Genomic DNA, 27,916 nt, shown 5'->3' with positions numbered 1-27,916 from the left:
CTGGTGAGTGAATTCAATGGCCTTTGAGCGTCCTTCCAGCTCAGACTCTGACCTCTTCTTCCTTCCAAATCTGAGCTTTTCCTTTCCAGTTGAACATGATATTTGGGGTCTAGGCGAGGAAGTGAAGGTGCTCCCGCAGGCCGGCGATTGTTGAGAGAGAGCCCTTGAATTGAGGGAATCAGGCCTCAGAGAGCAGATACCTGACTCGCAGGGACAGCTGAGTGTGGTGCCCAGGTGAGCACCCGGACCCAGACAGCCCAGCGGTGAAGCTCGGCGCCCTGCACCGGCCGAGGCTCCAGCAAGGGGCGCCAGAGAGAAGGCCAAGGCCGGTCTGGTCATCCCAGGTGTCCAGTCTGGGTGGGCGGGCGCGCCCCGGGGGCGTGGACACCGCCAAGGCACGCCCCAGACACACTTAACTAGCTTGAGAGCCCGGGCAGGGAGGAAGGAGGGACAAAGCTCTGGCCACTGCTGACCTACTCGGACCCAGACCCAGACCCAACCCGGCTCCAGACCGCGCCCGCCATGCGGGGCCCGAGTGTGGCTCTGTGGCTCTTCCTGGCTCTGCGCACTGGTGAGGCCCCGCTGCCCGCCCGGCCGTGGGAGCAGGAGCCGGGGCGGGGGTCCTGGAGCTCTCCATCGCCCCTGAGCAGGACCCGGGGGCTGGGAAGGGGGTCCTGAACCCGCGTCTAGCGGATGAGGACGATTCAGGGAACTAGCACGGAGCCGGGCAGACTGGGATGTCTGGAGAGCTTCGCGGAGGAAGCGGCATTGAGCTGGGCCTTGAGGAAGCGGACCTTCTGATGCGCGGGAGAGGCGTGGAGGAGCGAGCCGGGGTGTCGGAGGCCGTGGAGAGGGCGAACGCTCTTACGGGCGTGGAAGCCAGAGGAGGTTTTGGGGGCCAGAGCGGCTCCCCTTCTCCGGAGTCCCCTCGGGATGGAAACAGGAGAAGAGTCGGGGAGGGAGGGAGGGGAAAGGAGGAGACCGCTCCAGGGCTCCCTGCAGGGCGCAGGGGTGGAGAAGGGGGCCCCCACGGGGGCTCCGCACCGCCCCCTCCCAGGGGAGTCAGGGCCGGGACTGTGGGACGGAGGCGGGACCTCGGTAGCTGCTTGCCGGGGTCTCGGGCGGAGACTGCAAGGCGGGTTCAGCCACCGCTCTGACCGCCACCCTGCCGCCCACCAGGGTGCAGTCTGGAGCACTGGGGCGAGGGGCGGGGGTCCACATTCCGGGGTGCCGCCCTGGTTGGGGAGGCGGAGGGTAGTGGAAGGGAGGATGAGGACATCCGCATCTTGACCCTTGGCGTGGGGATGGGAAGCACTGGCTGCCAGGAGAGGGCGGGAGGTGGAAACTGGACCCAAAGCCGCGGGGGAGCGCAAGCCCCCACCCCCCCACCCCCAGCCCCCGCAGCCCTGGCTGGGCAGGAGGAGTGCTGGGGAGCCGGGTCTGCAAAGGCATCAGCCTCGGGAACCCGGGGAGCCCTGGCGCCGCTCTTCTGGGTCCCGAGGTGGAGCTCTCCGGGACTCTGGCCTGGTCAAATCAGGGACCCAACAGGGTCCCCACCAGAGAGAGGGGCCACCCTGGCGGCCATGAGGACCTGTGTCCTGGCTCAGCTTAGGTTTACTCACAACACAGAGGTGGGCTGCTCATCTGAAACGGGATCAGAGAGGTCAAGTCCGTTGTCTGGAGCCACCAGCGGGAGGAGCAGGAACTGGAGCTAGGCTGCTGTCTCCTCGGCCTCCCCTTGTCAGGGGCCTGGCACTGTGCCCCCTGAGGGTGGGTTTGCAACGGGCATGATCACAGATGCTCCACGAGGGTGCAAGGCTCCTCAAGGGCAGCCACAACCACTTCCCTGCCTCCTTCCTCAGTGCGTGAGGCGGCCCAGAGACAGGAGCCAGCCTAGTCACAGAGCAGCAGGCCTCCCAGGATGGCCCGGAGGGTCACGGTAGCCAGCTGATACCTGGAGACACTCCCTTGCCTCTGTTATGGGCCAGGCCAGGATCGATCCACCCATCTACCCTGAGCACGGGGACATGCATGGCCCCACACACAGCCCTGCCAGTGAGCCAGCCCTACCCAGTCTGTGGCACCTCTTTGTGCCTCAGTGGCGGGAGGGCTGTGCTCAGCAAACTGGGTCACCAAGAGCTGCTGGAGCCATCCTCCGCGGAGTGGAGTGGGGCTGGGATGCCCCCAGGAGCTGGGCCTCACTCTCCCCTACCCCCAGTGCTCAGCGGGATGGAGGTGCAGTGGTGCACCACCTCTGACCCGGAGCAGCAGAAATGCAGCGACATGAGCAACGCCTTCCAGGGAGCTGGGATCCAGCCCTCCCTGCTGTGCGTCCAGGGCACCTCAGCCGACCACTGCATCCAGCTCATCACGGTGAGTCCTCGCCTTCCGCTCTGCCACCTCCGCCCGCCAGACAAGAGGCCTCTGACTCAGGAGGGAGCACACAACAGCCTCATTCACTGGGAAGGGCACTGATGTCCCCCGCCAGGGTTGGGCGATAGGATCTCCTGAGTTTCCAAGGTAACAAGGGCCAGCCTGTTTCCTGCCCAGGCCCCAGCCAGGCGCTGGGAGGCCTAGGGGAGGGCCCCTGTTCAGATGGGCGCCCGCCCGTGGGGAAAGGTGTCTGAGAGGCAGAATTTTCCTCCCACAAGGCCCCTGCTAGAATGGGGACACTGCCCACCCCGCTGAGGGGAGCCCAGACAGCAGAATCCTCGGTGGTGGGTCACTAACCGTGCCCTGGAGTTTTCCAGACGGGGCTTGTGTGGTTTCTGGGGAAGGAGGACCAGGGGACAGAGGTGGGTGGGTGAGTGGGGGGGTGGGAAAGCAGTTCTGAGTAGCAGGAGACCTGCTCACTCAGAGGCAGGATTTTAGTGGCAGGACAGGTGTTGGGGGAGCCTCAGGGGCAGTCACAGGGGACCTGGGTTTCCTTCCCCTCAGCCTTTGATAGGCCCCCAGGCCTTATCCAGTCCCACCTGGGCCAAGGGCCTGGGCCAGGCTCCACCCTGAGGGCCCAAACCAGCTCTGTTGAACTATTATTCTGTCATGGATGCCATGACATACGGAGAGTATACTGCCATTTGTGTTTTAAAAGAAAAAGGGGGAAATGGAAGAGGGCATGCATGTATGCGATTCAGTCTGCACCGTAGAGAGAAAACCTGAGGAGCAGGTTAGCAGGAGGCCGGGAAACAAGAGAGCGAGGTAGACCCACTTTTTACTACATACCGTTTTGTACTGATTTGTTACCATGTACATCTATTATACGTCCTATAAAATTAATACTTTTCAAATAACATAGTTAGAAAAACAAGGTGAGCCTTCAGCCTAGGAGAGCTGTCACCTTGGCCCTGGTGGGGGAGGGACCTACAAGGCTGAGCCAGGACAGGGTGGACCGCCGGGGCCTTCAAGGGGCCCTGAGTGGGTGTCCCTGAGTGGGCGGGGGTGGGGAAGGCTGGGGTGCAGGGGTGGGGGTGCTGACTCACGTGTTCCCAGCAGGCTGGGGAAGCAGATGCCATCACTCTGGATGGAGGAGCCATTTATGAGGCGGGGAAGGAGCACGGCCTGAAGCCCGTGGTGGGTGAAGTGTATGATCAAGGTCAGAGGGCCGAGTGGGAGGAGGGTGGGAGGAGAGCAGAAGTCAGCAGTGTGTCCTTGCTGGGCCTGGCCCAACCCTGACTCCCTGGAGCTGGTCAGTAGCCCTGTCCCCAGAGCAGTCCTGGAGTCCTGGCCACACAAACCTTCAGAGGCCCCCCCTAAATCTCTGCAAGGGGGGATGCCAGAGATGCAGAGGGCTGACCCGCATCTGTTCTTCCTCACAGGGATCCCAGCAGTCCCCTAACTTTCACCCACAAACTCTTACTGAGGGGCTGCCCGAGCCTGGTATAGTGTTGGGCGTGATCGCCTGGGGTGGTCGAGGCGTCAGTACAGCTCAGCTACCTCACATTTGAGTGGCATCTGTCAGAAGCTGCAGGAGTGGGGGTGGGGCCAGACAAGAGGTGGTGACCAGGAGCTGCAGAGCCCACACGCCAAACATGAGTCCCAGCTCTGCCCCTTCCTGTGACCTCGAACAACCTCCACTTCCCTGACTATAAAATGGGGACAGTGATCCCTGCCCTGTCACACAGACCAGCTGAGCCAATGTGGGAGCATGTGTGGTCAGAAATGTGAGTCCCTTTGCCCCGTCCCTGCACCTCAGACCAGACACACCTCAGGCTCAGCTTGCTCTTTGTACCCCTCCCACCACCTCCGCTGGTCCAAGGCCCAACCTCCGTCACAGCCCAGCCTGGTTGTCATTTCCAAAGAGCTCCCCTGGGTCTCCCACCTCTGCAGAGGGCCTCTGTCTCCTGCTTCTCAGAGCACTGACTCACTCTGCTCAGGCCGTGGCCCCTTCGGTCTTGTTTTCCTTGTCACCATAGCGAGTCCCCTGCAGAGGCCCTGGTCCTCATCTTCGGTGCCCAGCCCAGGGTCCCTCTTGGTTACTTGGTTACTTGATGACACAGGACACAGTCCAGCCCTGCACACCAGCCCGCCTTTTCACTCATCGGCCAGAAACAGCTCTTCCTCTTTAATTCAACACATTTATTAAGCACCTACTACATGCCGGTCACGAGCATAGAGTAGTAAGCAAAAGAGAGCCAGTTTCTGCCCCCAGAGAGCAGGAGTCAGATAACAAACAAACACCAAAAAAAAAATGTGGTCACAGATGTGGTGGGTGTGTGAAAAAGTGAAGGCCCTGAGGGAGAAAATAAGGCCGGTGGGGGGACCTGTGGAAGCAGAGCAGACAGGAGGGCTTATCTGGGAAGGTGACAGTAAGTGGAGCCCAGACAAGAGTCCCAGGTGGGAAAGAGTTGGTGCGCTCAAGGTACGAAAGAGAAAGGCACGGTGGGCAAGTCAGAGGGTGGGGCCCGACGAGGCCACTTAGGTTGCCAGGGGCCAGACGCAGGTGTGCAAGAAACAACACTGGCTTGTTTTCTAGAATTCAGCTTCATTCTGATCTCGGGCACCCACCACCACGGGGCAGTCGAGCGTGTGCACATTCGTGCTAACGTATAGGGTGTCCTCTGGTCCTCAGTCCCCAGAGATGAGTTCTTCCTCTCTTGTGTGAATGGCACCTTCTTGGCCATATTTGCCCCAGGGGAATCTTTTGCAAGGATCAGACTCCTGCCCACCCACATGCACCTGGTCAGGATCTTGAGTGATGTGAGACCACATTGTTCTACCTACCTACCTACCTACCTACCTATTATCTATCTATCCTATCTACCTACCTATCTATTATCTATCACCTACCTATCCTATCTATCTATCTATCTATCTATCATCCATCTATCTCTCCTTTCCCCTCAGCACTAGGAAATTACTTTTTCTAACCCTCGGGAAGCCACTGCCCTGCTCCTCTCAACCACTCTTTTCCCATAACCACAGTACCATTCCCTCAATCCTTCTAAGTTCTCTGAGGGGCTTCACTTTGGGAAAACAAAACTTGCAGGCCACTCCTGCTATTGGTCCAGCTGCAGAGCTGCCCTGACATAAACAAATGTAGACCCAGCTATGTGCCAGCTGACTCGGGAAGGAAAGGTGAAAATTAACGAATGAAATAATCTACCACATGAGGGTGGAGGAGGGTGGGGTCTACAATAAGACACGTGGCTTGCACTCACTGGCTCTCTCAGTAACGAGAACCCCAAGCACACACACACATGGACATCCATACAAACACGCATTCATGCGCAGGTTTGCATGGCACACACACCCCCTCTTCCCACAGCCTTCTCAGGCAGGGCCCCGGCCTCCCTCACGGCTTCTCCCTTGCTGCCCTCACTCCTCCCCTCTCTTGTGTTCAGAGGTTGGTACCTCCTACTACGCGGTAGCCGTGGTCAAGAGGAACTCCAACTTGACCATCAACACCCTGAAGGGCGTGAAGTCCTGCCACACGGGCATCAACAGGACGGTGGGCTGGAACGTGCCCGTGGGCTACCTGGTGGAGAGCGGCAGTCTCTCGGTGATGGGCTGCGACGTGCTCAAAGGTGAGGGCTCCCCCGGCAGACGCTTCTCCTGGGCCTCCGGGTTCCGCTCCCCTCGCCTCGTCCCTGCTGGTCCCCTTGCAGGGCAGCCTCCCTCCAGGCTCGCCTTCATCTTGCATCTCCTTTAAGGAGCAGCACAGTCCCACCTCTCCAGGGGCCTCCAGACACCTAGTGGTGCTTCAGCCCCTCCTGTCTTCTGCTGGGCCGCCCACTGTTGCCACTGTTTCAGTTTCTGGGGAGGCCCCCAGGGCCCTCAGCTCTCACCCACTCACCACCCCGGTGTCCTGACACCCAGGGCCCAGCTCCCATTGGGACCTGGTGACTCACCAAAGAGCAGCTCTCACCTGGTGTTGACCTGGTATAGGTCGCTATTTCCAGAAACGTGTCCTCAACTTTATAGAATTAGAAACTCTATTTCTTCAGGACCCAGACAAGCTGCTGATCTGTACCCCGAAAGTTCACACGTAGCGAATCAGAGACTTGCTGCTCCCTGACTGGTCCATTTGACAGGGAATAGGGCTGTTGTGCGGACAGGAAGTTCTGCAGAAGGAGCTGAGGGTGAGCTGAGTGGGGTGGCTGAGAATGCAATGCAGGGGCGTGTCAGGTGAAGGCCTGAGGGTCCGGCTAAGAGCGGGAGCCTGCTTCTCATGCCGGGGGCTTCTTTTCCTGGCCACCTGGCTGTGTCACTCTCTCCACAGTGGACACAATACAGCGTTGTGGTGGACCCTGACACATGACCACCACATTCTCAAACTGTCCTCCTGGGTCACCCCCCCCCCAGTAGAGTTTGTGGTGTCCCCAAATCCCTTGTCCACAGTGTGCTGCCTCCTGGTTCGCTGACCAGTGCTTCTGGGGGGATGGGGGGTGCAGGATGCGGGATTTTGCAGGAGAAACAATGGTCTTTTTTTTAATATATTTTATTTATTTTTTACAGAGAGGAAGGGAGAGGGATAGAGAGTTAGAAACATCGATGAGAGAGAAACATCCATCAGCTGCCTCCTGCACACCCTCTACTGGGGATGTGCCCACAACCAAGGTACATGCACTTGACTGGAATCGAACCTGGGACCCTTCAGTCCGCAGGCCGACGCTCTATCCACTGAGCCAAACCGGTCAGGGCAACAATGGTCTTTTAAAGCCCCAAGTTTGCTGTCAGATAGATGATCTACCTCAGATGGGTTACTCTAGCTCCTTGAACTTCAGTTTCCTCATCCTGTAAAATGGGAAAATTAACGACAGCTCCTGGAGGGAGGCTGCCCTGTGAGGGGACCAGCAGGCATGAGGCGAGGAGAGCTCTGTGGGGTTGGGAGGACTGAGATGATTCACACACACTGTCTTCGAACGTTGCGTGGGGCGGGGTATGTGCTCACCTCGTGGAGCTGTCGTTATTGTAAGTTCAACTTCCACACCTCTCGGTGGGCACCTCACCGTTGTGCACATGCCTGCATCATGTACACACATGCACAAACCCACACTGCACACACATGTACCCATGTATACCCTGCCCCCACCCCGGGATAAACCAACATGACCCACAGAAGCCCGGAAGCCATGTCCTCTCAGACGGCGCCGGTGTGGGTGGTGTATCAGTCACTGGGCACCGTTGTGACATGTTTCTCCCTGGGAGGATGCAGAAGAAGACCCAGAAAGGGCCCGCCCTGGAAGAGCTGCGTCTGTCTGGGGGTGAGCACCATGTGACTGGCACCCTGCTCCCCGCACTGCCCTGTCCTCAGCACAGGATAAATATTTGTCAAGAGGGTGGACATGGGCCCGCGGGCTGGCAGGTCCTGGAACCACGAGTCCGACCTCTTCGCCCACAACACCTCCCTCTCCTCCGTTTCCCTCCCCATCCCTGTTCTGAGAAGCATTGTCTATAAATTAATTATACTCCTTAAGTAACACTTGATGTCTTTCCCTGCTTTCGTTGGTGACCCCTACTGATGTTGACATGAAACCCTCAATGAGAACAGTATCTAGGTGATATTAATTGTCCTGTGCGGCCTTTGGGGGTAAGTGGTTTGCTTCCTGAGCCATTTTTGAAGAACAACGGTCCCTCCCCAATGCCCACACTTTTGTGGCCCCAGTTTGGGAATCACTGATGGGATCCAGTTCCCCAGTTTTGCTCAAACTGAAGCCTGAAGGGTCCAGCCCTCCCCTCCAGCCTGAGTGGCCTGCGCCACAGGGCGAGGGGCCTGACCCCGCTGCACAGCTGGCTGACCCTGACCGCCCTCTTCTCCTCCCACAGCTGTCAGCGAGTATTTTGGGGGCAGCTGTGTCCCGGGGGCAGGAGAGACCAGTTACTCCAAGTCCCTCTGTGGCCTCTGCCGGGGCAACGTGGCTGGGGAGGGGGTGTGTGACAAGAGCCCCCTGGAGAGATACTACGACTACAGCGGGGCCTTCCGGTGAGTGAGAGGGGCCGGCTGGGGCTGGCGCTCGCGGAGGGGGGGTGGGGAGAAGGTGTGGGGTCAGCGGCGAGCTGAGTCAGGGTGAGGCCTTGAGGCCCCAAGAGCTGGGGAAAAACACTCGGGCAGGGAGGGCCCCGGGAGTGGCCATGTCGCTGCATCACATCAAAGCGCCCTTTATGTAGTTCCCGCGCCTGGCTGAGGTAAAAACAACACACCGGAGCACGCCAGGCTGGCTCCGCTCCTAAGTCAACATGTTTGCTGTATTTGGAGAGGTGAGGGCTCAGAGAGAGAAAACGACAGAACAACCTTTCGCCACGCCCCGTGCCCATTCCCTGTCTCAGAGCAGCAGGGAGGGCGATGGGGCGGGGAGGGATCCCCGGTTCAGGCTGGCACGCTAGAGGAGCCTGTGTGGATCCAGAGACAGTCTAACAGCTGTAGTGCCGTCCGTCTGTCCATGAAAAAGGAGCCGTGCTCCGCGGGGACTGGCATGGAAGCCCCCCGAGTCCCTCGAACCTCCCTGGCCCCAGTGTTTCCACAGAAGCCGGGGGGCCTGCGGGTGCCCACGCTCCAGGCCGGGATCTGGGTAAATGTGGATTTTAGCACAGAGAGAAAAAAGTCCTCTGTCCTCCAAGCCAGAGACTCGCCCACCCACTCTCCTGGGGTGCTCCCCCTGGACCAGGCAGCCCCTGCCCCGCCTCCCTCCCTGGGCCCGGACATACAGAGGAGGCATAGCAGTCCTGGTCCCCTGCACTCCGAGCTTTTGTTATGACATGAGAAGGGTCCATCCCCTGCCTCGGGGCAGAGTCATCTTCAAACCCTGCTTGGAAGGCGGCTCCTTCGAGGCCCCGGGTGTACAGGGTCTATACAGGTCACAAAGGATCTCTCCCAGAGGAGCCACCTTTTCACCCTCACTTCACAGGTGATAAGGCTGGGAAGGCCCCACAACTTGGCAAAGCCACACAGAGAGCTGGCAACCCGTGCCCACCATGGGAGGCTGGGCAGGGCCGGAGGGGCTCCGGGGGCTCAGTGCCACCCAGGCTCACAGCTTTCTCCTCTGCAGGTGCCTGGCAGAAGGGGCCGGGGACGTGGCCTTTGTGAAGCACAGCACGGTGCTGGAGAACACTGACGGTGAGTGGGGGGTGGTGAATGGGGGCGGGCGGCGTGGCCCCAGGAGTGGGCAGAGGAAGAGGTGGGTCTCAGCAATGGAGTTCAAACTGCTGTGCGGGCAAGGGGGCCGGCGAGCAGCTCTGACCTGTCCTGATGTGTATGTGGCATTAGGTTCTGTTTCCACTTGAAGGTTGGGTTCTGCTTTTCCAAAAAAAGTTTGCAAACCTCTGCACTAACTCTCATCAACCATCCCTTCCTAGCATTTCCCTCTTATCTGAAGAAGCCAGCCTTTTATCCCTTGATGAGGTGTTGGGTGTTGATCCAATATATCACAGCCATTTAAATTTTTTAAATTTTTTGAAATAACTGAACTTTAGAAAAATTGCAAGAGTAATTCAAAGAACTCCCCTTTGTTCTTTACCAGGACACCAGCTTTCAGCATTTGCCATGCTGACGCGTTGTTCTTCCCATATGGATGTGTTCTTTCTGAACCATCTGACAGCATGTCTGCCTGTGTCAGACCCCTTCCATACTTCAGATTGTACCTCCTCAGACCAGGGAGATGTGGCCCTCGCCACAGCACAGTTCTCAAACTCAGGAAATGCAACACAATGCTATTACCCAAGAAATGCGTGGATGGTCTTTCTTTGCAGCGAGTGGGAGTGGGGTCCTTACTATAACTTGAGTAAAGAGTTTTTTGAGATTTGCACAGGAGGATGGGTGATTTTCATTTGCGTGGGATTAGATCCCTGGATTCCCAAAGTCCATTTCCCTTAACTGACAGACAAGTACCTTACCCAGTCCTGGAAGATGTGCAGCTGGGCATTCAGCAGAGCTAGGAGCCAAGCCAGTGTCTGGAGTGTCCATTCCATGGTGGAGCTGGGTGTGGTGTGCAGTAAGCAGTGCAGTTCACTAGCCCATTGTGTGTGGGGTCCACATGGCTGTGGGCCATGTGGGCAAATGCAGAAGCATGAGGGCCCCACAAGCCAGGAGTCAACTAAGAGCAAGAGTACACGTGAACCAAAAGAGCTGAGTCCTTTCTCAGGGGTGGGGAGCCTTTTTCTGCCAATAGCCATCTGGATACCATAACATTTTTCAAGGGCCATACAAAATTATCAACCTAAAAATTAGCCTGCTACCTGGCTGGTTGAGCTCAGTGAACATAGCGTCAGCCTGCGAACTGAAGGGTCCCGGGTTCGATTCCAGTCAAGGCCACATGCCCAGGTTGTGGGCTCAATTCCCAGTAGGAGGCATGCAGGAGGCAGTTGATCCATAATTCTCATCATTGATGTTTCTCTCTCTCCCTCTCCCTTCCTCTCTGAAATCAATAACAAAAATTTTTTTAATTAGCCTGCTATATTTGGTCAAACATTTAATTAACTCGCCCCTAATACCTTGGCAGGGCCAGACCAAGTGATTTTGCCCGCCTTATCATGCTGCACTTACAGGGGCCACACCTACTCTGACCAATGGTCTGTTCCCAGGTGTGACTGAGAGACAAGTCCCTTTCCGATTTCTCCCAGACTTTGCTGGGCATGCATCTAAACTGCAGCTTCCTGGCAAAGCTGCACAGGTGGCATGCCCATACTATTTGGCCTTCCTGGTGAGGGAGTGGGTGGGAAGAGATCAACCAAAGCACTTGTGTGCATAAATGCACAACCCATGGACACGGACAATAGAGTGGTGAAGGCCTGGGGGGAGGAACGGGGCGGGGGGGTGCTAAATGGGGTCAATGGGGGAAAAGGGGGGGCATATGTAATATTTTCAATAATGAAGATTTAATTTAAAAAATAAAAATAAGCAAAAGATTCAATAAAAATATATATTTGGCCTTCTCTTTGCTCCTTTCCTGTTATTCATAACTAGGTTAAATTACAGCAATATCAATACTATTATCTAATGTACACTCCATATTTAAATGCATTAATTGTCCCAATTCTGTTCCTTGCAGCAATTTTTTTCAGGCCAGGACCTAATGTAAGATCACACATGGTATTTAGTTATTAGGTCTTTTCAGTTTTTTTTAACTTTGAACAGTTTCTTGAATTTGTTGTGTTGTTTTGTGTGTGTGTGTGTGTGTGTGTGTGTGTGTGTGTGACACTGGTATTTTTGAAGAGTCAGGCCAGTTCTTTTATAGAATGTCTCTTAATTTGGATTTGCCTAAGAATCATTTTTTAAATTGAGGTATATAATTTATATACAGCAAAAATGCATCCTTTTTGAAGTATAGTTCTATGAGTTTTGCCCAAAAGTAACAGTTTTATAACCACCACCACAATCAAGATGGTGATTGTGATGGACCCTTTACTCCAGAAGTTTCTTCTAGTCAACCCCACCCTCTCCTCACCCTGGCAACCACCAATCAGACCTTTGTCTCTATAGTTTTTCCTGTTCCAGAATGTCAGATCATTGTCCATTTTTTGAAATAATTTCATTTTTTTGTTAATCTTTGCCTTTTAAATCAGAAGGTCTATCATGTAGTCTGACATTCATGAAGGAGAGCAATAGGAGCCAGATTTGAGAAAGAAAAAAGTGCCCTAAAGAAAGAGGAAGCACGTAGGATTGTCTCCAGAGCAGGATGATCCTAGGAAAACGGGCAGCAGGGAATTGGGCCCCAAGATGAGTCAAGCAAAGGAGAATGTGGAAGGTGGAGAAAGAACGGGGATGTATTTGGTTAAAATTGGCTCTTTTAGAATTTTGATGGTATTCTAAGGAAATCTAAGAAAGTCATTTTTTAAAATGATTTTTTTACAGTTTTACTACAACTTTGTGAGGTAGACAAGGCAAATCCTATGATGCCCATCTTTCTATTAAATCTATTAGAGGACCAGTACATGAAATTCGTGTATGGGTAGGGTCCTTAGGCCTGGCCAGCGATCAGGGCCAATCTGGACCTTCTGGCTGCCTTCCTTCATTCTGCGCCTCCCCCTGGTGGTCAGCACACGTGATAACGAGCAATCAAACTCCTGGTCTCCTGGTCAAACTCCCGAGGGGACACTTTGCATATTAGCCTTCTATATATATAGATTGGGGTGACATTGGTCAATAAGATTATATAACTTCCAAGTGTACAATTCTGTACTACATCATCTGTATACTGCATTATGTGCTTACCACCCAAAGTCTAGTTTTCATCACCATATATTTGACCCCTTTACCCTCTTCATTCTCCCTTCCTTCCCTTCTCCTCTGGTAACCACCTTTCTATTGTCTGTGTCTATGAGTTTTTATTTGTTTTGTTTACTTGTTGCTTTCTATTTTATATTCTACATATTAGTGAAGTCAAGATTGCCTATCAAGTATGTCCTTAATCATATTTAAAATAGTTAGAAACTAGAATAAAAAAAAAAGGATTTGTCCTTTCCATCTGACTTATTTTGCTTAGCATGATACTCTCAAGATTCATCCATCTTATTGCACATGGCAGTATTTCATCTTTTCTTATGGCTGGTTAGTATTCCATAGTATATATGTACAATCATCTATTGAAAGACAGTTCAGTTGTTTCCATATCTTAGCTACTGTGAATAATGCTGCAATGAACATAGGGGTACATGTATCTTTACAAATAGATAACATTTTCAAAGTTTTCAGGTAGATACCCAGAAGAGGGATTGCTGGGTCATATGGTAGTAATTTTTTAAAAGGTATTAATGCAAAACAATTGGTCAGAACAAAAGAGTGGAACTGACATAAATGTCTAAAGTAGTGAAAATCATATGACTTTAATTGCCCCTAGCCATAGAAAACAGGAGTGGCAGATCAAAATACCTGCGTGATGCATTTGTCTCACAGGAAGGCCAGTGATCCCTCGAGTTTTATACAAGGATTTTGCAACTGTTTAAAAATAGAGAAAAGTTGGGGAGTAGGAGAGAATGACACTAAATAACTGTTGAGAGTGCTATAGGTTATTATGCAGTCATTAGAAATGACCTTTATGGAGTTTTCCAAACTATTACCCTCTTGGTGGTGGGTTTTTGTTTTTAAATAGCTTTGAGTGAACAGAATTTTCATGATCCCACAAATAATCTTTTCCCTTCCATTTACCAGTAGATGCATATCCTCCTCATTTTAAAATTAGTCTTCTTAATTTTCCTCTTTGGTGTCAATATTCACTCCTTCAAGTAAATTTGTTTTCTATTATAAATGAGTTTTATGGAAAGTGTATAATAATGTGGAAAATTACTTTAAAATGACAAATGAAAAAATGTAGGATACAAGATTGCCTATCAAGTATGTCCTTACTCATATTTAAAATGGTTAGAAACCAGAATAAAAAAAAAGGATTTGGAGGAAATATACCAAAATATAAGTAGATGGATTAATATTGGATTAATGTGTGGAGGAAGCTTCGAAGAGTTACCCTTTTCTCTCTGGGACGTGGTTCTGGACAGATTCTGTCAGTTTGTTTCCATATGGCGCCCTTCTCCCTGCCCTCTGCTCAGAGCCGATTTCATGCCTGATGGCAGCAATGAGTTCCTGGCACTTCTCTCTCATCTTCAGCTTCTCTTACTCTTTTTATCCTTTATACATATCATTGTTAATATGTGTTGTACTGTAACCTCAAATCCATCTTAGTAGAAATTGGTGAGGTAGTTAAGAAAGTAGACAGTCTATCAGACACCTGGTCTTGTACAGCCACTAAGCTCCTCTCCATTCAGAGTTCTGGTCTCACCTCCTGGTGAAGTTCTGGTCTCATCTCCTGGTGAAGTTCTGGTCTCATCTCCTGGTAAAGTTCTAGTCTCACCTCCTGGTGAAGTTCTGGTCTCACCTCCTGGTGTAATTCTGTCTCTCACCTCCTGGTGAAGTTCTGGTCTCACCTCCTGGTGAAGTTCTGATCTCACCTCCTGGTGAAGTTCTGATCTCACCTCCTGGTATAATTCTGTCTCTCACCTCCCGGTAAAGTTCTGGTCTCGTCTCCTGGTGTAGTTCTGTCTCTCACCTCCTGGTGAAGTTCTGGTCTCGTCTCCTGATGAAGTTCTGGGTTCTTACTCCAGGTAAAGTTCTAGGTTTCTTACTTTCTGGTGTAATTCTGACTCTTACCCCCTGGTGAAGTTCTGGGTTCTAACCCCCTGAAAGAGTTTCTTTTCACCTTAGGTCTGTGGCCCATGACACCCTAACTTCTTCCCAGGCTTCCTCTCATGGGCTATCCCTGAGGCCCTCCTAAGAGACACACACCACCACCCCTCCCTGTCCGCTCACCAGAGGCTTCCCATTTCCCAGGAAAAACCCTGCCCTCCTGGGGCCTGGGGCTGCTGTCACAGGACTTTCAACTGCTGTGCCTGGATGGCAGCCGGGCCGATGTCACTGAATGGAGGCAGTGTCACCTGGCCCGGGTGCCCGCTCATGCCGTGGTCATCCGGGCTGACACAGATGGAGGCCTCATATTCCGGCTGCTCAACGAAGGCCAGGTGAGTTCAAGGCCTCCCACTCAGCTCCCTGAGAGGTGCTGGACCTCCTTTTTCTCACCAGGGTGGGAGCTCCAGGCTAGAGCCATCCTGAAGCTGGGCCCGCCAGACTGGAGGGGCAGGACCCAGAGGCCCTCCCCTGGGACATGCCCAGCTGGGGACCCAGGCCTCTGTGGTGTCCAACCCCAGGCCAGGTCAGTGTAGGGAGGCACTGACTGTGCTAGCTAACTCTGAAAAGCAAAACCGGAACATAGGAGCAAATAAACAAAATGACAAAACCAATAAATGTCCAAGTACACCATTAATTAAATACGGTGAATAATGTTTTGCTCAATCACTTCTTTTAAGACCAACAAGTTACTGACTGCTGGGCCCACCAGCTTTAGTGTTGCCCTGTTCATGCCACCACTGCCACACCCATTGCTTGTCATTGGTACCATCCCACAGCTGGGCCCTGAGTACTGTGTCCAGTCAGCTGAGTGTGACAAGGCAGAACACTGGGCAGCACAGAAGAAGGGGGCAGGTGGCGCCTCACCCTGTCCTCAGAGTGAGCTCCTGCCTTGAGGGCACGGGAAGAAGGAGGTGGTGGCTGATCTGGGAGGCAGGGTGCACCCTGCAGCACCTCACCAGCCTCCCTTGACACACAGCGTCTGTTCAGCCATGAGAACAGTAGTTTCCAGATGTTCAGCTCTGAGGCCTATGGCCAGAAGAACCTGCTATTCAAAGATGCCACCTCTGAGCTGGTGCCCATCGCCACACAGACCTACGAGGCATGGCTGGGCCCTGAGTACCTGCGTGCCATGAAGGGTCTCCTCTGTGACTCCAACCGTAAGTCCACCTGTCTCTTCCCCTCCGGCTCCCGCCCAGCCTGACTGCAGGAATGGCAGGGCTTCCTGGAGAGGTGGCCAGGGAGGACACCACCCCGGGGGGGCGTTGGGGGGGGGAGGGTGAGACCTGTCTCTTCCACCGCCCTGCCTCTGGGGTTGGGGAGGAAGCATCTGTAGAGTTGCATGGGTTGCGGGTTCCCTGGAAGCCCCGCCTCTCAGGGGTGGGATCCGGCCATCAGGGTGTCTTGGGAAAGGTTCCTAACCCCTCGGCACTGAAGTCATCAAATCCTGTTCTTCTCCCTCCATGCCTCACTCCTCCTCTCCACCATGGCCACGGCCCTGGCTCAGGCGTTGTCTCCAGAGCCTGGACTACTGCAGTAGTCTACACTTGGGCTTTCTGCCTCCAGCCCCAGCCCATGCCTCCTTCACCTACAATCAGGGAAATGGGGTGCCGTTGAGTTAGATCCTTGGCAGCCATGATCTGCCTCAAGCTTCCTCACAGCCCCAAGAAAGAGGTAGTTATCCCAAATCTGTATGAAGACACAGGATCAGATGGTTAAAAAACTTACCCCTTATTGCTAACGAGGAAAAGCCAGAATTTCCCTGGGGTCTGACTCCAAGCTCTTCCTACTGAGGTGCTAGCCCCCACGGCCCCGACCCCACAGGCCATGCTCAGGGCGGCCCCTGAAGCAGGCGAGTATGTGGTGACCACGCGCTCACACTCACACAGGGCTGCCCCACTACCTGCACTGGTGTGTGCTGTCCACTCCCGAGATCCAGAAGTGTGGGGACATGGCTGTGGCCTTCAGCCGGCAGAGGCTCAGGCCGGAGATCCAGTGTGTGTCGGCCGAGTCCCCCCAGCACTGCATGGAACGAATCCAGGTGGGGGCCGTGACCAGAGGGGCAGAACGGGACCTGTGGGCGAGCGGTGGCAGTGCCTGGGATGGTCCTTACCTGCCCTCCCCCTGCCCCACAGAGCTGCCTTGGGGAGGAGAAGGTCTCCTGTGACGATAACACAGGGAAAGGGGAGGAGGAAGGACCCGCAGGGACCCGCCACCCCACTCCAGGGAGCAGGCAGAGGGGGGCTGTTTCCCTTGGGGATCACAGGGACTCCTCCTCACTGAGTGGTGGCCAGGAGTAGGAGTGTGAGACCGGCCCAGCTCGGCCCTCGCTGATCCTGTGGCCTTGAGCAAGCCCTTCTCCTTTCTGCGCCTCAGTTTCCCCTTGTGCACAGTAGGGGTGGGCTTGGATCATGGTTGGTTAAACATTTTGACAGCAACCCACCGTCAGAAATACATTTTACATAAATCACAGTCTAGTACACAAAACTCTTTCAGATATGTAAGTTAAAAATTCTTTATATAGAGTGACATGGAATAAACCAGTACTTCCCTTACTAAGTATAATGTATGCTGATAGTTCCTGTTCTATTACATTCTAGGGGGCTTTTGTTGTTGTTTTAAGGCTTGTCATGGCCCATGACAGTGACTTAGTGATATCCACTAAGATGCCCGCCACCCACAGTCAGAAGCACTGGTCCTGGTCTCAGAGGCCCACTCAGCTCTGTCCTGCTGCTCCGACTGGAGACAGAGGCTAGGAATCAGTGGTGGCGCGAGGCCCTGCAGTCAGGGATGAATTCCCACCATGGCCACAGGTGTTCCAGCAGCTCCTACGTTCCTGGACTCCTCCCCTCCTGTTTTTGTGGGGTTTTTTTAAATGTATTTTTTATTGATTTCAGAGAGGACAAGAGAGGGAGAAAGATATAGAAACATCAATGATGAGAGAGAATCATTGATCCGCTGCCTCTGGCACACCCCACTGTGGGGATCAAGCCTGCAACCTGGGCATGTGTCCTGACTGGGAATCGAACCATGACCTCTTGGTTCATAGGTCAATGCTCAACCATTGAGCCACACTGGCCAGATCCCTCCTATTTTTTAAGAGCAAGTAGGTGGGAGCTGATGGTGAGGAGCTCTTTTCAGGCTGGTCCCCAAGTGCAGGCCAGACCACAGCCTCTCAGGAGTGTCCACCTGCCTCCTGAGGAAGGGCTTCACCCCTCAGCCCTGTAGCCTCCTTCACAGGCCCACAGACTGTTTCCTTCTAAGACCCGGCTCATTTGTCCACTTGCACTCACATTCCGCAAATATGTCTTACACCCGTGCTTTGTGCCCATCCTTGGCCAGGGGCTAGGGATACAGTAGCCCCCGCCCCGGCCTCTGAGGGAGGGCATTCCATGGGAAGAACCCATACCAAGCAAGAGGGCAGGGTTCATGCTAGGTTCTGCTCAGCAGACTCTCACAGCCAGGAGACCCTCTACTGGCCGCAGAATACCCTCAGAAAACATTGCTGAAAGTATGAGAGACACACATGAACGGGAGTGCTGGTGGTGGTTGGTCCCAGGCCTCTGGTCCTCCAGGCACCCCTCTTGCCCACACATCTTCACAACGAGAGGAAGGGGCTGATGGGGCAGGATGGGCTCACAGTGGAAGGGAGCCTGAGTCAAAGCCCACAAGAGACCTGGCCCTGGTACCGCCATCAGATCCTGACACCCAGAGCCATCCTGAAGCCCACCCCATCCTGGCCACCCTTTCTGTCCACCTGCAGGCGGGGCAAATCGACGCTGTGACCTTGAGGGGTGAGGACATTTACACAGCTGGGAAGGCATATGGCCTGGTTCCAGCGGCTGGCGAGCAGTATGCCCGTGAGTGCAGGGGCCAGGCTGCTGGCTTTGGCTGGGAGGTGGTTGATATTTATATGTATACTAGAGGTCCAGTGCACAAAATTCATGCACGGGGGTGGGGGTCCCTCAGTCCAGCCTGCACCCTCTCCAATCCGTCACTCAGAAATCCTTCTCGCAATCCGAGACCACTGGCTCTTAACCGCCCACCTGCCTGCCTGCCTGATCGCCCCCTAACTGATCCCCCCTGCCGACCTGATCGCCCCCTAACTGATCCCCCCTGCCGACCTGATCGCCCCCTAACTGATCCCCCCTACTGTCCTGATCGCCCCTAACTGCTCCCCGCTTCTGGCCTGATTGCCCCTAACTGCTCCCCACTGCTGGCCTGATCGCCCCTAACTGCTCCCCGCTTCTGGCCTGATCACCCCTAACTGCTCCCCCTGCCAGCCTGATTGCCCCTAACTGCCTCTGCCTTGGCTCCTGCCACCGTGGCTTTGTCCAGAAGGACATCCAGAAGATGAAAAGCCAGAATTAGCATATTACCCTTTTATTAGTATAGATAAACTTCCCCCCTTGGCTGTTTCAAAAGCTCCAGCTCTCCCTCAGTGCCTCTGTCCTAGGCTGGCTGGGGCTGACACAGGCAAGCACCTCCGGCCCCAGGCCTCAATGTTCCCATTCATTACTGAAAGTCTGGCCAGAGTCAGCAAAGGTCTGTAAAGGGTCAGCACTTTAGGCTTTGCAGGCCACATACTCTTCTTCTGCTACATCCTCTTCTTCATTTTTTAACAAACCTTTAAAAATATGAAAGCCATTCTTAGCTTGTCACCCAGGCCATACAAAACAGGCGAGTAGTTTACCAGCCCTGGACTAGAGGCCTCCTCGGCCCCGTCCAGCCTGACCATGCGGCTCACAGAGGCGGCCCCCACTTCCGGCCAGCTCATGGCACCTTCGCACCTTGGAAGGGCCTGGGCTGAGGCCTTGGTGCTTTGTCCTCTCAAGCCAGGACCTCGGGTGCTTCCACCCAGATGTGAAAAGTCTCTGGGTTTAGAAAAAATGCTTCTGCAGCCACCACTGAGCCTCCACCTTTCTCTCAGGAGGCGAGAAAAATGCCACCTGGGTGTAAGGAAAGAAAGAAATCCCTCTGGTGAAGACGGTTGGCAGGGGAGGTGGTGGGAGAAAGAACTGAGCTGCTTCTCCATGATAGGGGGACAGGCAGGGTCCCCCTGGGATGTGCTCCTGCACACCCACCGGCCCTCGGGCCTGGGCACGCTGAGCCTGGGACCCGGGCAGGACCACCCCTGGTGCAGAGCAGCAGGAGGGAGGGGAAGGGAAGAGGGGGCCCCTGGGATGTGCCCCTGGCACTCTCCCAGCGGAGGCCAGGAAAGCACGGATAAGGGGCCTCACTGGTGTCCCCTTCGCCCAGCGGAGGACAGGAGCAACTCGTACTTCGTGGTGGCCCTGGTGAAGCGGAACAGCTCCTACGCCTTCACCCTGAACGAGCTGCGGGGCAAGCGCTCCTGCCACTCGGCCCTCGGCAGCCCCGCCGGCTGGGACATCCCCGTGGGCGCCCTGGTGCGGAGGGGCTTCATCCAGCCCAGGGACTGCGACGTGCTCACAGGTGCCACCCTCCACGGGAACACGGAGCCTCTTTGGGGTTGGCTGGGGCCGAGGACCCTCCCCCACCAGGACCCACAGAAGGCAGCCGGAGAGGTTTCCCCCTCCTCCGTGACCTGGGAGGGTGGGAAATATTCAGGTGACCGTCGGGGTATCTGGTGGTTCTGTGGAGGGTGCCATGGTGCCCCTACCCACTTATCACCCAGAGTGCAACCGGCTCCAGTGGGCATGGGGAGCGGAGTGTGCATGGGGCCTGCCCCCACCCCCCAGCAGCCATGGGGGGGGGTGGCAAGTGGCATCCATCTGTGTAAGTGCTGAAGAAGACACTTTACCACGCACCCCCACATGCCATCTGTGCCCCCCCCCATGTGTTAAATTGTGCACATTCCAGGAGGGCAGGAGGCAGCTGGCAAGATCCTTGGGCGGAGGCGCACACACCTCTGTCCTGGCTGGCACCACTTTTGTTTCTAGTCACCTCCACAAGCACACAGAGGGTGTTGGGATTGGCTGCCTCCACCCCAGACAGCTGGGCAGGTGCTCTGACTGGCACAGACTAGCTTATGAGGTAGTGAGTTCCCCATCCCTGAGGGAGTTCCAGGGAAGACTGGGTGTCCACTCACCAGGTTACCCAGGGGATTCGTGTATCTAGAGAGCCTCTGCATTCTCCCTGCCTGCTGGTCTCACAGGGGCCTTGCCACTCTGGGCCGGGTGGGTGGATGGGTGGCCTGGAGCCATAAGGCCAGGCAGGGTGGGCAGACCTGTGGGGAGCAGCCCTCCCATCTCCTTCCTGGAGGCCTTTTCTGCGCAGGCCCCTCAGCCCCGCCCTTTCCCTGCTCCCCAGCTGTGAGCGAGTTCTTCAGTGCCAGCTGCGTGCCCGTGAACAACCCCGGGCACTACCCGTCTTCGCTGTGTGCGCTCTGTGTGGGGGACGAGCAGGGCCGCAACAAGTGTGTGGGCAACAGCCAGGAGAGGTACTTCGGATATAGCGGCGCCTTCAGGTACTCTGGTGGGCTGGCGGGGGGCCTGGGGCCTGGGGCCTGGGGGCGGCACAGGGGCTGGCACCCCCCTGCTGACACCTGCTTTGGCCTCTTGTGTGGCAGGTGCCTGGCCGAGAATGCGGGGGATGTCGCCTTTGTCAAGCACACGACTGTCTTTGACAACACAAATGGTACATGATGGGGGCTGGAGCCAGAGCTAGGCCGGATTTGGGGGGCTGTTCCCCATCCCCAGCACAATCCAGGCACCAGGTGTTGCTGGGATTGGGGGCCAAGCAGCAACAAGAAAGGCTGAGTCTAGAAGTCTCTGGCCCTTGGGGATCCCGGGGCCCCCAGAGCCTCATGGTGAGGACAGACCTCGGGCCACCCATCCGGAACCCAGGGCACATGACAGTCTTTCCTGGTCCAAAGTCCAAATCCAATTCCACCAAAATGGCAGCTACTCAGAGACCAGGAATCTCACCCAGTGTGGAGAGGCTCTGGGGTACCTGTGTGGTGCCGAGGGGTGGGGTGGAGTGGGGTGGGTGGCAGGGGCCTCTCTCCACAGGGGCATCCGTTCACAGCAGCTTCTGGTCTCTCGTCCCGAGCAGGTCAATGCCAGGTGCAGGGAAGCCATGCTGCAGGCACACCCCGTCAGGGCACATGGCGGTGTTTCCTCCGGAGTCACCTTTCTGGCTTCCTTCTGGGGGAAACGCGCTCAGGACCTCTGTGCTCTAGGACCCCCTGAGCCCACCCGGGGTCCTGCCAGGGCGCAGGGCCCCTCACATGCACCCCTTCCCTGCCCGCCCTGCTCTCCCTCCGGCAGGGAATCTTTTCCTTCCGAAAACTGGAGGTCGTTTCCCTCCAACAGCCCTCGTTTGCACTTTCTGTAAATCCTGCCCACACCCAGGCTTTGAACCCCTCACACTCGAGGCAACCGTCTTTCCCACTCGCTCCTAACACATCTCCGCACAGAAACTCAGTGTAGGAAAAGGCATAATGTGTCCTGAAGGGGAGGTGGAGGTGGGTGGAGGGAAGCAAGACATGCAGGGAAAGCATCAGTTGGGATTTCAGAACTCGGACCCACCTGCCTGTGAAGGTCACCGTGGCTGCACACCGGTTGCCCCAACCGAGCTGAGAAGGGCTCCAGGCCCTGTTGCCACAGCCCCTTTCCCCTGCCAGCCTCCGCCAAGAGCCTGGGGCTCCTCCGGGGAGGAGGGGTGGAGTGTCCTGCAGGAGCCTGGGAGCCTGCCTGGTCCTGGCCCCTGCCCTCTGGGGTCAGGGAGGCCTCCCAGAACCACCTGCAGTGAGCACCCGCCTTCCTGGGCCGCTCACTCCCCTTTTTGTTGTTGTTGCTTTTGTGTGTTTTTTGTTTGGCTGGTTAATCCTCACCAGATGACATTTTTCCATTGATTTTAGATAGAGGGGAAAGGATGTTGAGAGAGAGAGAGTGAGAGAGAGAGAGAAACATTGACGTCGACCCTTCGGTGTGCAGGCTGGTGCTCTAGCCCCTTAGCAACACTGGCCAGGGCTCCCTTTTTCTTTTTTCTTTTTTGTCTCTACCCACGGGCCTGCCTGAAGTTCCTGCGGGAAGTGGGGCGAGGGTGGGTACCAAGTGAATACATGAAGACACAGAAGTGATGACCCCCAAGGGCACTGTTTCTCGGGAAGCCTTTGGGCCAATCTGCTTCAGAATCACGGGGGGGGGCTGGTTTAAAGCCCAGGTTCCTGCCCCCCTCCCCCCGGAACTACCAAGTGAGAGAGGGGGGCCCTTGGAACAGCCTCTCATGGGCCCACACAGGATGCTATACCCCATCTGGTTTGAGAACGTCAGCTGTCAGGGGAGGAGGTCGACCACCACCTTTAGACACGCATCCCACCCTCAGGCCTGACCTGGGAGACACCGACCGGTGCTTTGCCTGAGAGTGATTAGAGCCTCCGTTTCTTCACCCACAGAACGGGAGGGGGACTGCCTGCCTCGGTTACTCTCGTGAGGATGAAGCAGGGCTTGGGAAATGCCTGTCGCAGAGTAGGCACTCCCCACTCCTGCGACCTGTCGTTCCTACCACCACTGCATCCAGCGGGGCTCTCTCATCCTGGCAATAGGGCAGACCAATTGGAGAATGGGGGGGTTCTGGGAGCTGGACAGACACTGCCACCTCTTCCCAGTCAGGGATCTGGGGATCCAGGAGGACAGCAGCCTCTCCCCTTCCTCCCCTCAGGCCACAATTCTGAGCCCTGGGCTGCTGAGCTCCGGTCGGAGGACTACGAGCTGCTGTGTCCCAATGGGGCCCGGGCTGAGGTGTTTCAGTTCAAAGACTGCAACCTGGCACAGATTCCGTCCCACGCCGTGATGGTCCGGCCGGACACCAACATCTTTGCCGTGTATGGACTGCTGGACAAGGCCCAGGTGAGCCGGGGCAGGGCCCACATCATTGTGGGTGGGTGGGAGGGGAGCCAAGCCCCCGGCACACCTCAGGCTACCTGGAGCAGACCTCAGGAGAAACTGAGGCTGCCGGGGGAGGGGCGGATTCAGTGATTTTTCACTCAGCCAAGGACCTCCCTCCAACCAGTCTTCCCTCTGTCTCCTGCATTATTAATTTTCCCTTCTCAGCTGGACCACACTCATGCTGGTATTTCTATCATCTTTAAAAAGAAACAAAAAAACCTCTCTTGGTCTCACATCTCCCTTTGTAGCCATAATCCCACTGCCCTTTACAGCAAAACTCCTTCAAAGAGTCGTCTCTGCTCTGGAGCCACCAGTCCTCCCCTTCTGGGCTCCCTTAAGGATGGAAACTACTCCAGACCAGCCCACCCGGCCCGGAGCTGCCCTGGTCGAGGGCACAGGGACCCAGGTTGCTAAGTCCAGTGGCTGTTGCGCAGCCTCATCTCCCTGACCTCTCCGCAGCACTGGGCGCAGCTCCCTCGTCCTGGAGTCTCCCCCTGGCCCTGGCCCACGCTTGCCTGCCTGGCTGCCACTCCTGCCAGCCTCTGGTCCCTCCTCACCTCCCAGGCCTGTGACGGCAGGAGTGCCCCAGGGTTCAATCCTAAACCTCTCTCTGCTGCACCTGCACCCCTGTGGCCCTCATCCAGTCCTAGGCCTTTAACTTCCGTCGATACACTGCTGGACCTCTCCCAAATGTACATCTTCCGTCCTGCTGCCATCCACCCTTCAGTCTCAGACTTGCATCTAACAACGGCCTACTTGACATTTCAACGGGTGTTTCGAACAAGTCCAAGGCTGGACGCCCTTCCCTCAGTCTTCCCATTTGAGCCTCTCCATTTCCTCGGAGTCATCTTGGACTCCAGCCTTCCTGTCATGCTCTGCATCCAATCCATCAGCAAATCCTGGTGGCTGCACTTTCAAAATACATCTAGAATTTCACCCAGGCTGTCTGACAACAGGGTCCTGGTCCTAAAGCACCCCTTCCCCCGCCCCCAAACTCTCTGACATGGCCCGGGGGGCGGGCCCTGTTTGGATGTGCATTATTCTGGGGACAAGGCTGATCGCTTTCATCAGATCCTCAAGAGGATCCTTGAGTCTCCCAAAAAGATTGGTAGCCACTTCACTCCTTCCTGTGGTGGCTTCATCACATCTTACTCCAATCCCTTCTGATGACCTTGGTTGGTGAGTTGCCAGCCTGTGATTTCAGGCAGAGTCCTGGTGGCCTGGAGCCCCTGCTCCCTGGCTCGCCTTGTGGGAAGCCATGACTAGCAGCAGCCCCTGGGTGGCCAGTTGTGGGCCCAGATAAAAAGCAGGCCTGTTGTGGCGCTTCCAGGGCCTGTTTGGAGATGACCACAATAAGAACGGGTTCAAAATGTTCGACTCCTCCGACTATCATGGCCAAGATCTGCTTTTCAAGGATGCCACCATCCGGGCAGAGCCCGTGGGGGAGAAAACCACCTACCTCGACTGGCTGGGCCCCGACTACGTGGCGGCTCTGGAAGGGATGCTGTCTCAGCAGTGCTCGAGTGCAGGTAGGGCCGGGGCTGCGGGGCAGCTGGGAAAGCCCTGGACGGACAGGTGCACAGCCCACAAAGGAAGAGCAGGCGTCCTGCCATGTTGCCCTCAGCCTGTCACCTGAACCTTAAGTGAAATCAAGGGCGCTCTAGGTCGCTACAGATGATCAAGGTGAAGTGTCTCAGGAGGGTCTGAACAGGTGGCTGCAGAGAGTTGCAGCAGAAATGGGCTGTGTCGCCCAGACAGACCTGGATAATGAATAGAAAGGCTAAAAATAATCTTCAGAAAGGATGAGGCAACTACATAAATATACAGGTGGTATAATTTTGAAAGGAATGAATATGTAAAAAAACAAAAAACGGGAAAGGAAAATTGCAGCAGCATAGAAAGAGGCGGCCGGGTGAGCTGAGAGGGAGGAAATGTGAGCCACCAAGTCCAGCCGAAGTGCCTCTGGGCCTAATGCTGTGCTTCATCCCCAGGCCTCACTGCCTCCGGCGCCTCCCCGCTGCTGCTGCTGCTGCTCCCGCTGGCCCTCACGGCCGGCCGCCTCCCGCCTTCCCTCTGAAGCAGCCCTGGGCAAGCCTCCCCCTCCCTTGGAATGGAAACCTACCCAGAAACCTCTATAAATAAGGCTGTTCTCCTCAGTAAATCCAGCTAACACTCGGAGAGAAACACGTGATGGGAGAGGAAATGTGCGACACCACGGAGCTCCTCAGAGCTGTGATCCCGACACTGACGTGTCTGTGATTGCTTCAAAGTGGGAAAAGATGGAGGTTAAAGAAAAGTCCCCCAACCTCGAGCTACACGCAAGCAGGTCTCTCCTGCTGGAACCCAGCCTCTGCCTCCCCGGCACCACCTGTCCCTCTGCCACCTGAGGCAGCTGGCCCGCCTCCCAGGCACAGCCCACCCACAGCTGGCACTGCCTCCCCGCAAACCTGCAGCTCCCACCATCTGGGGCCTCACCAGGCTTGGGCTTGGAAAAGGCCAGTTACCAAGGAAACAGGCTGAGCCGGACTTCCCACAGGCCTCCCTCTGCTGGAGCCGCCCAGGGGCTGTGAGATGACGGCCTGCTGGCCCCTCCCTGCTGGTTCCCACTTCCCCTCTGGAGAAGGACCCTGCACCTCCATCAGCCCCGCCCCATCTGTCCTCAAGACTCGGTCCCAGCCTTCCTCCTGAGGACACTGTCTGGCCACCACGGCATCCACCAGATGAGCTACAGCCAGGCCCTCCGAGGAGCCAACGCCTCTGGCACGGGCAGCCCCACGGTCTCGTCTTGTGTGGCTCGGTGTGGCCCAGACCACTGGCCCCCTGACTGTGCTGGGCTGGCGAGGCCAGGGAGGCCGGGGCTGGGCCATCGGGACAAAACCCTCCAGGGCTCCGCCGGGGGTGGGGGGGGGGGTCTGAAGTTCTGCCTGAACACCCGTCTGCTGGAAGGAGGGAGGCTCGGAGCTGGACATGCTGTTGCCCTGCCATTCGGTGAATCTGGCTGCACCAGGCTCTACCCTGGGGTGAAGCCCAGTCAGCAGGAGTCCCTCCACCTGCGTTTCCTCCTCTTCGGCTCCATCTCAGATCACCCCCTTCTCCCACCAGCAGTGTGACACCCACCCCCCGGCAGCCATGCCTGTCCATCTGGCAGCAACAGTTGGGTGCAGACCGAAGGGACCCCTGAAGCACTGGGAACTGGGAGATGCCTTTCTCTTTGTCAGAAGAGCCGCAGGCCCAGGTTAGGCGCTGGCAGGAGCATGGTCTTCTCCTCACAGTGTGCCAGGGGTCTCCTCACCCAGCTCTGCACCGAGCAGACCTGAGGCCACTTTCCCAGAGGAAGGGTCCCTCTTCCTGTCCCTGTGTGAGTCGGTGGAAGTGCCTGGACAGGGTCCTCTCTCTACTCCATTGTTGCCACAGTTGTCTGAGGAGCCAGAAGAACTTCCCAGAACTGCGAGCTCTTACCCTGAAGAGAGAGAAGCAACAGGAGCAGGCCCTCGGCAGCAGACCGGGAGCCGCGTGGGCCTGGAGCTGTTTCCATCTCAGTCTGCGGGGGGCCTCAGAGACACTGATGACAAGCGGGGCTCCCAGTGCTGTGCCCCCACTTGTGGGCGTTGGGTCCCTGCCATCCCTCAGCTGCAAAGGAGGCCCCTGACAGCGTCCTGGTCATCATCACACCATCCTGAGGGGTCCTGGCCACCATGCTGAGCAAGGCCCTCCCCCCACCACCATGAGGGGCCAGGAGGAGCCCCTCTGCTCTTAAGCTTTGGACCCTCTTCACTGGGGCAGCAAAGGATTCTTCTCTGATTGATTTTTTTTAGGGAGATCCATGCAGTGAGAAGTGTGTTTCAGTATGGCTGCCTGGGTTGGAAAGCCACCAGTGTGTGACCCCTATGTGATGAGCCACCCAAGGTGTGACCTCGACTGTGAGGCGACGGCAGGGGCCCCCCACTGTGTTAGTGCCCAGAGAGGATGGTTTGTTCGCAATAAAGCCAAACAGCCCTGCACCTGCTGAGGCGTGGATTCTGATAGAACTTTTTGCTGTTGATGGGTTTGTCTTCTGAGATGGCTGGAGGCCAACCTGCCCCAGGTCACACCCCTGCCCAGATGGCAGTTTCCACTCAGAGCCCTGTTCCCTGAGACCCGGAATCAGGGTCCAGTCTGGCCTCCAACCCGTGAGGCCCCAGCTGCTCTCTCCCCTATGGACCGGTTCTCTGGCCTCACAGGGCCTCCGTCATTCTGGCCCAGCCCAGCTGCCTCAGCCCGGGAGCTTCTTGGGGTCGAACCGAGGAAGATGCACAGGTCCCTGCCCCTCCTCTGTGCCTCCACAGTCAGCTGCCCACACCTTCCCTTTGGCACGTTCGCTGCTAACTCACTGGAGGGAGGCAAGGGGGTCCGATCTCCAGCAGTCCTCACACTGGGAGCTCGCGGGCCCGGCCTG

General features: G+C 56.0%; 1 protein-coding gene across 1 annotated transcript; it reads left to right on the top strand.

Annotated features, from left to right (window-relative positions):
- The first annotated feature begins 443 nt into the window (after positions 1-443).
- MELTF (melanotransferrin) lies at positions 444-27,507 on the top strand. The gene is made up of 16 exons (XM_080656021.1): positions 444-571; positions 2,219-2,373; positions 3,493-3,592; positions 5,841-6,023; positions 8,266-8,422; positions 9,486-9,553; positions 14,756-14,943; positions 15,588-15,768; positions 16,498-16,649; positions 18,372-18,468; positions 19,868-20,062; positions 20,900-21,056; positions 21,159-21,226; positions 23,255-23,442; positions 24,812-25,010; positions 25,473-27,507. Exons 1-16 carry the CDS (start codon positions 523-525, stop codon positions 25,556-25,558), a joined length of 2,223 nt encoding a protein of 740 aa, XP_080512147.1. The 5' UTR covers positions 444-522; the 3' UTR covers positions 25,559-27,507.
- Positions 27,508-27,916: the final 409 nt, after the last annotated feature.

The sequence above is a fragment of the Plecotus auritus genome, assembly GCF_963455305.1.
Source record: "Plecotus auritus genome assembly, chromosome: 2".
NCBI classification, from domain to species: domain Eukaryota; kingdom Metazoa; phylum Chordata; class Mammalia; order Chiroptera; family Vespertilionidae; genus Plecotus; species Plecotus auritus.
This window is presented reverse-complemented; position numbering and strand designations above follow the sequence as displayed.

Coding starts and splice junctions, on each gene's coding strand:
- MELTF (XM_080656021.1), top strand. CDS start 523: ATGCGGGGCCCGAGTGTGGCTCTGTGGCTCTTCCTGGCTCTGCGCACT. Junction 8,423..9,485: donor GACTACAGCGGGGCCTTCCG/GTGAGTGAGAGG, acceptor TCTCCTCTGCAG/GTGCCTGGCAGAAGGGGCCG. Junction 16,650..18,371: donor ACTGCATGGAACGAATCCAG/GTGGGGGCCGTG, acceptor GTCCACCTGCAG/GCGGGGCAAATCGACGCTGT.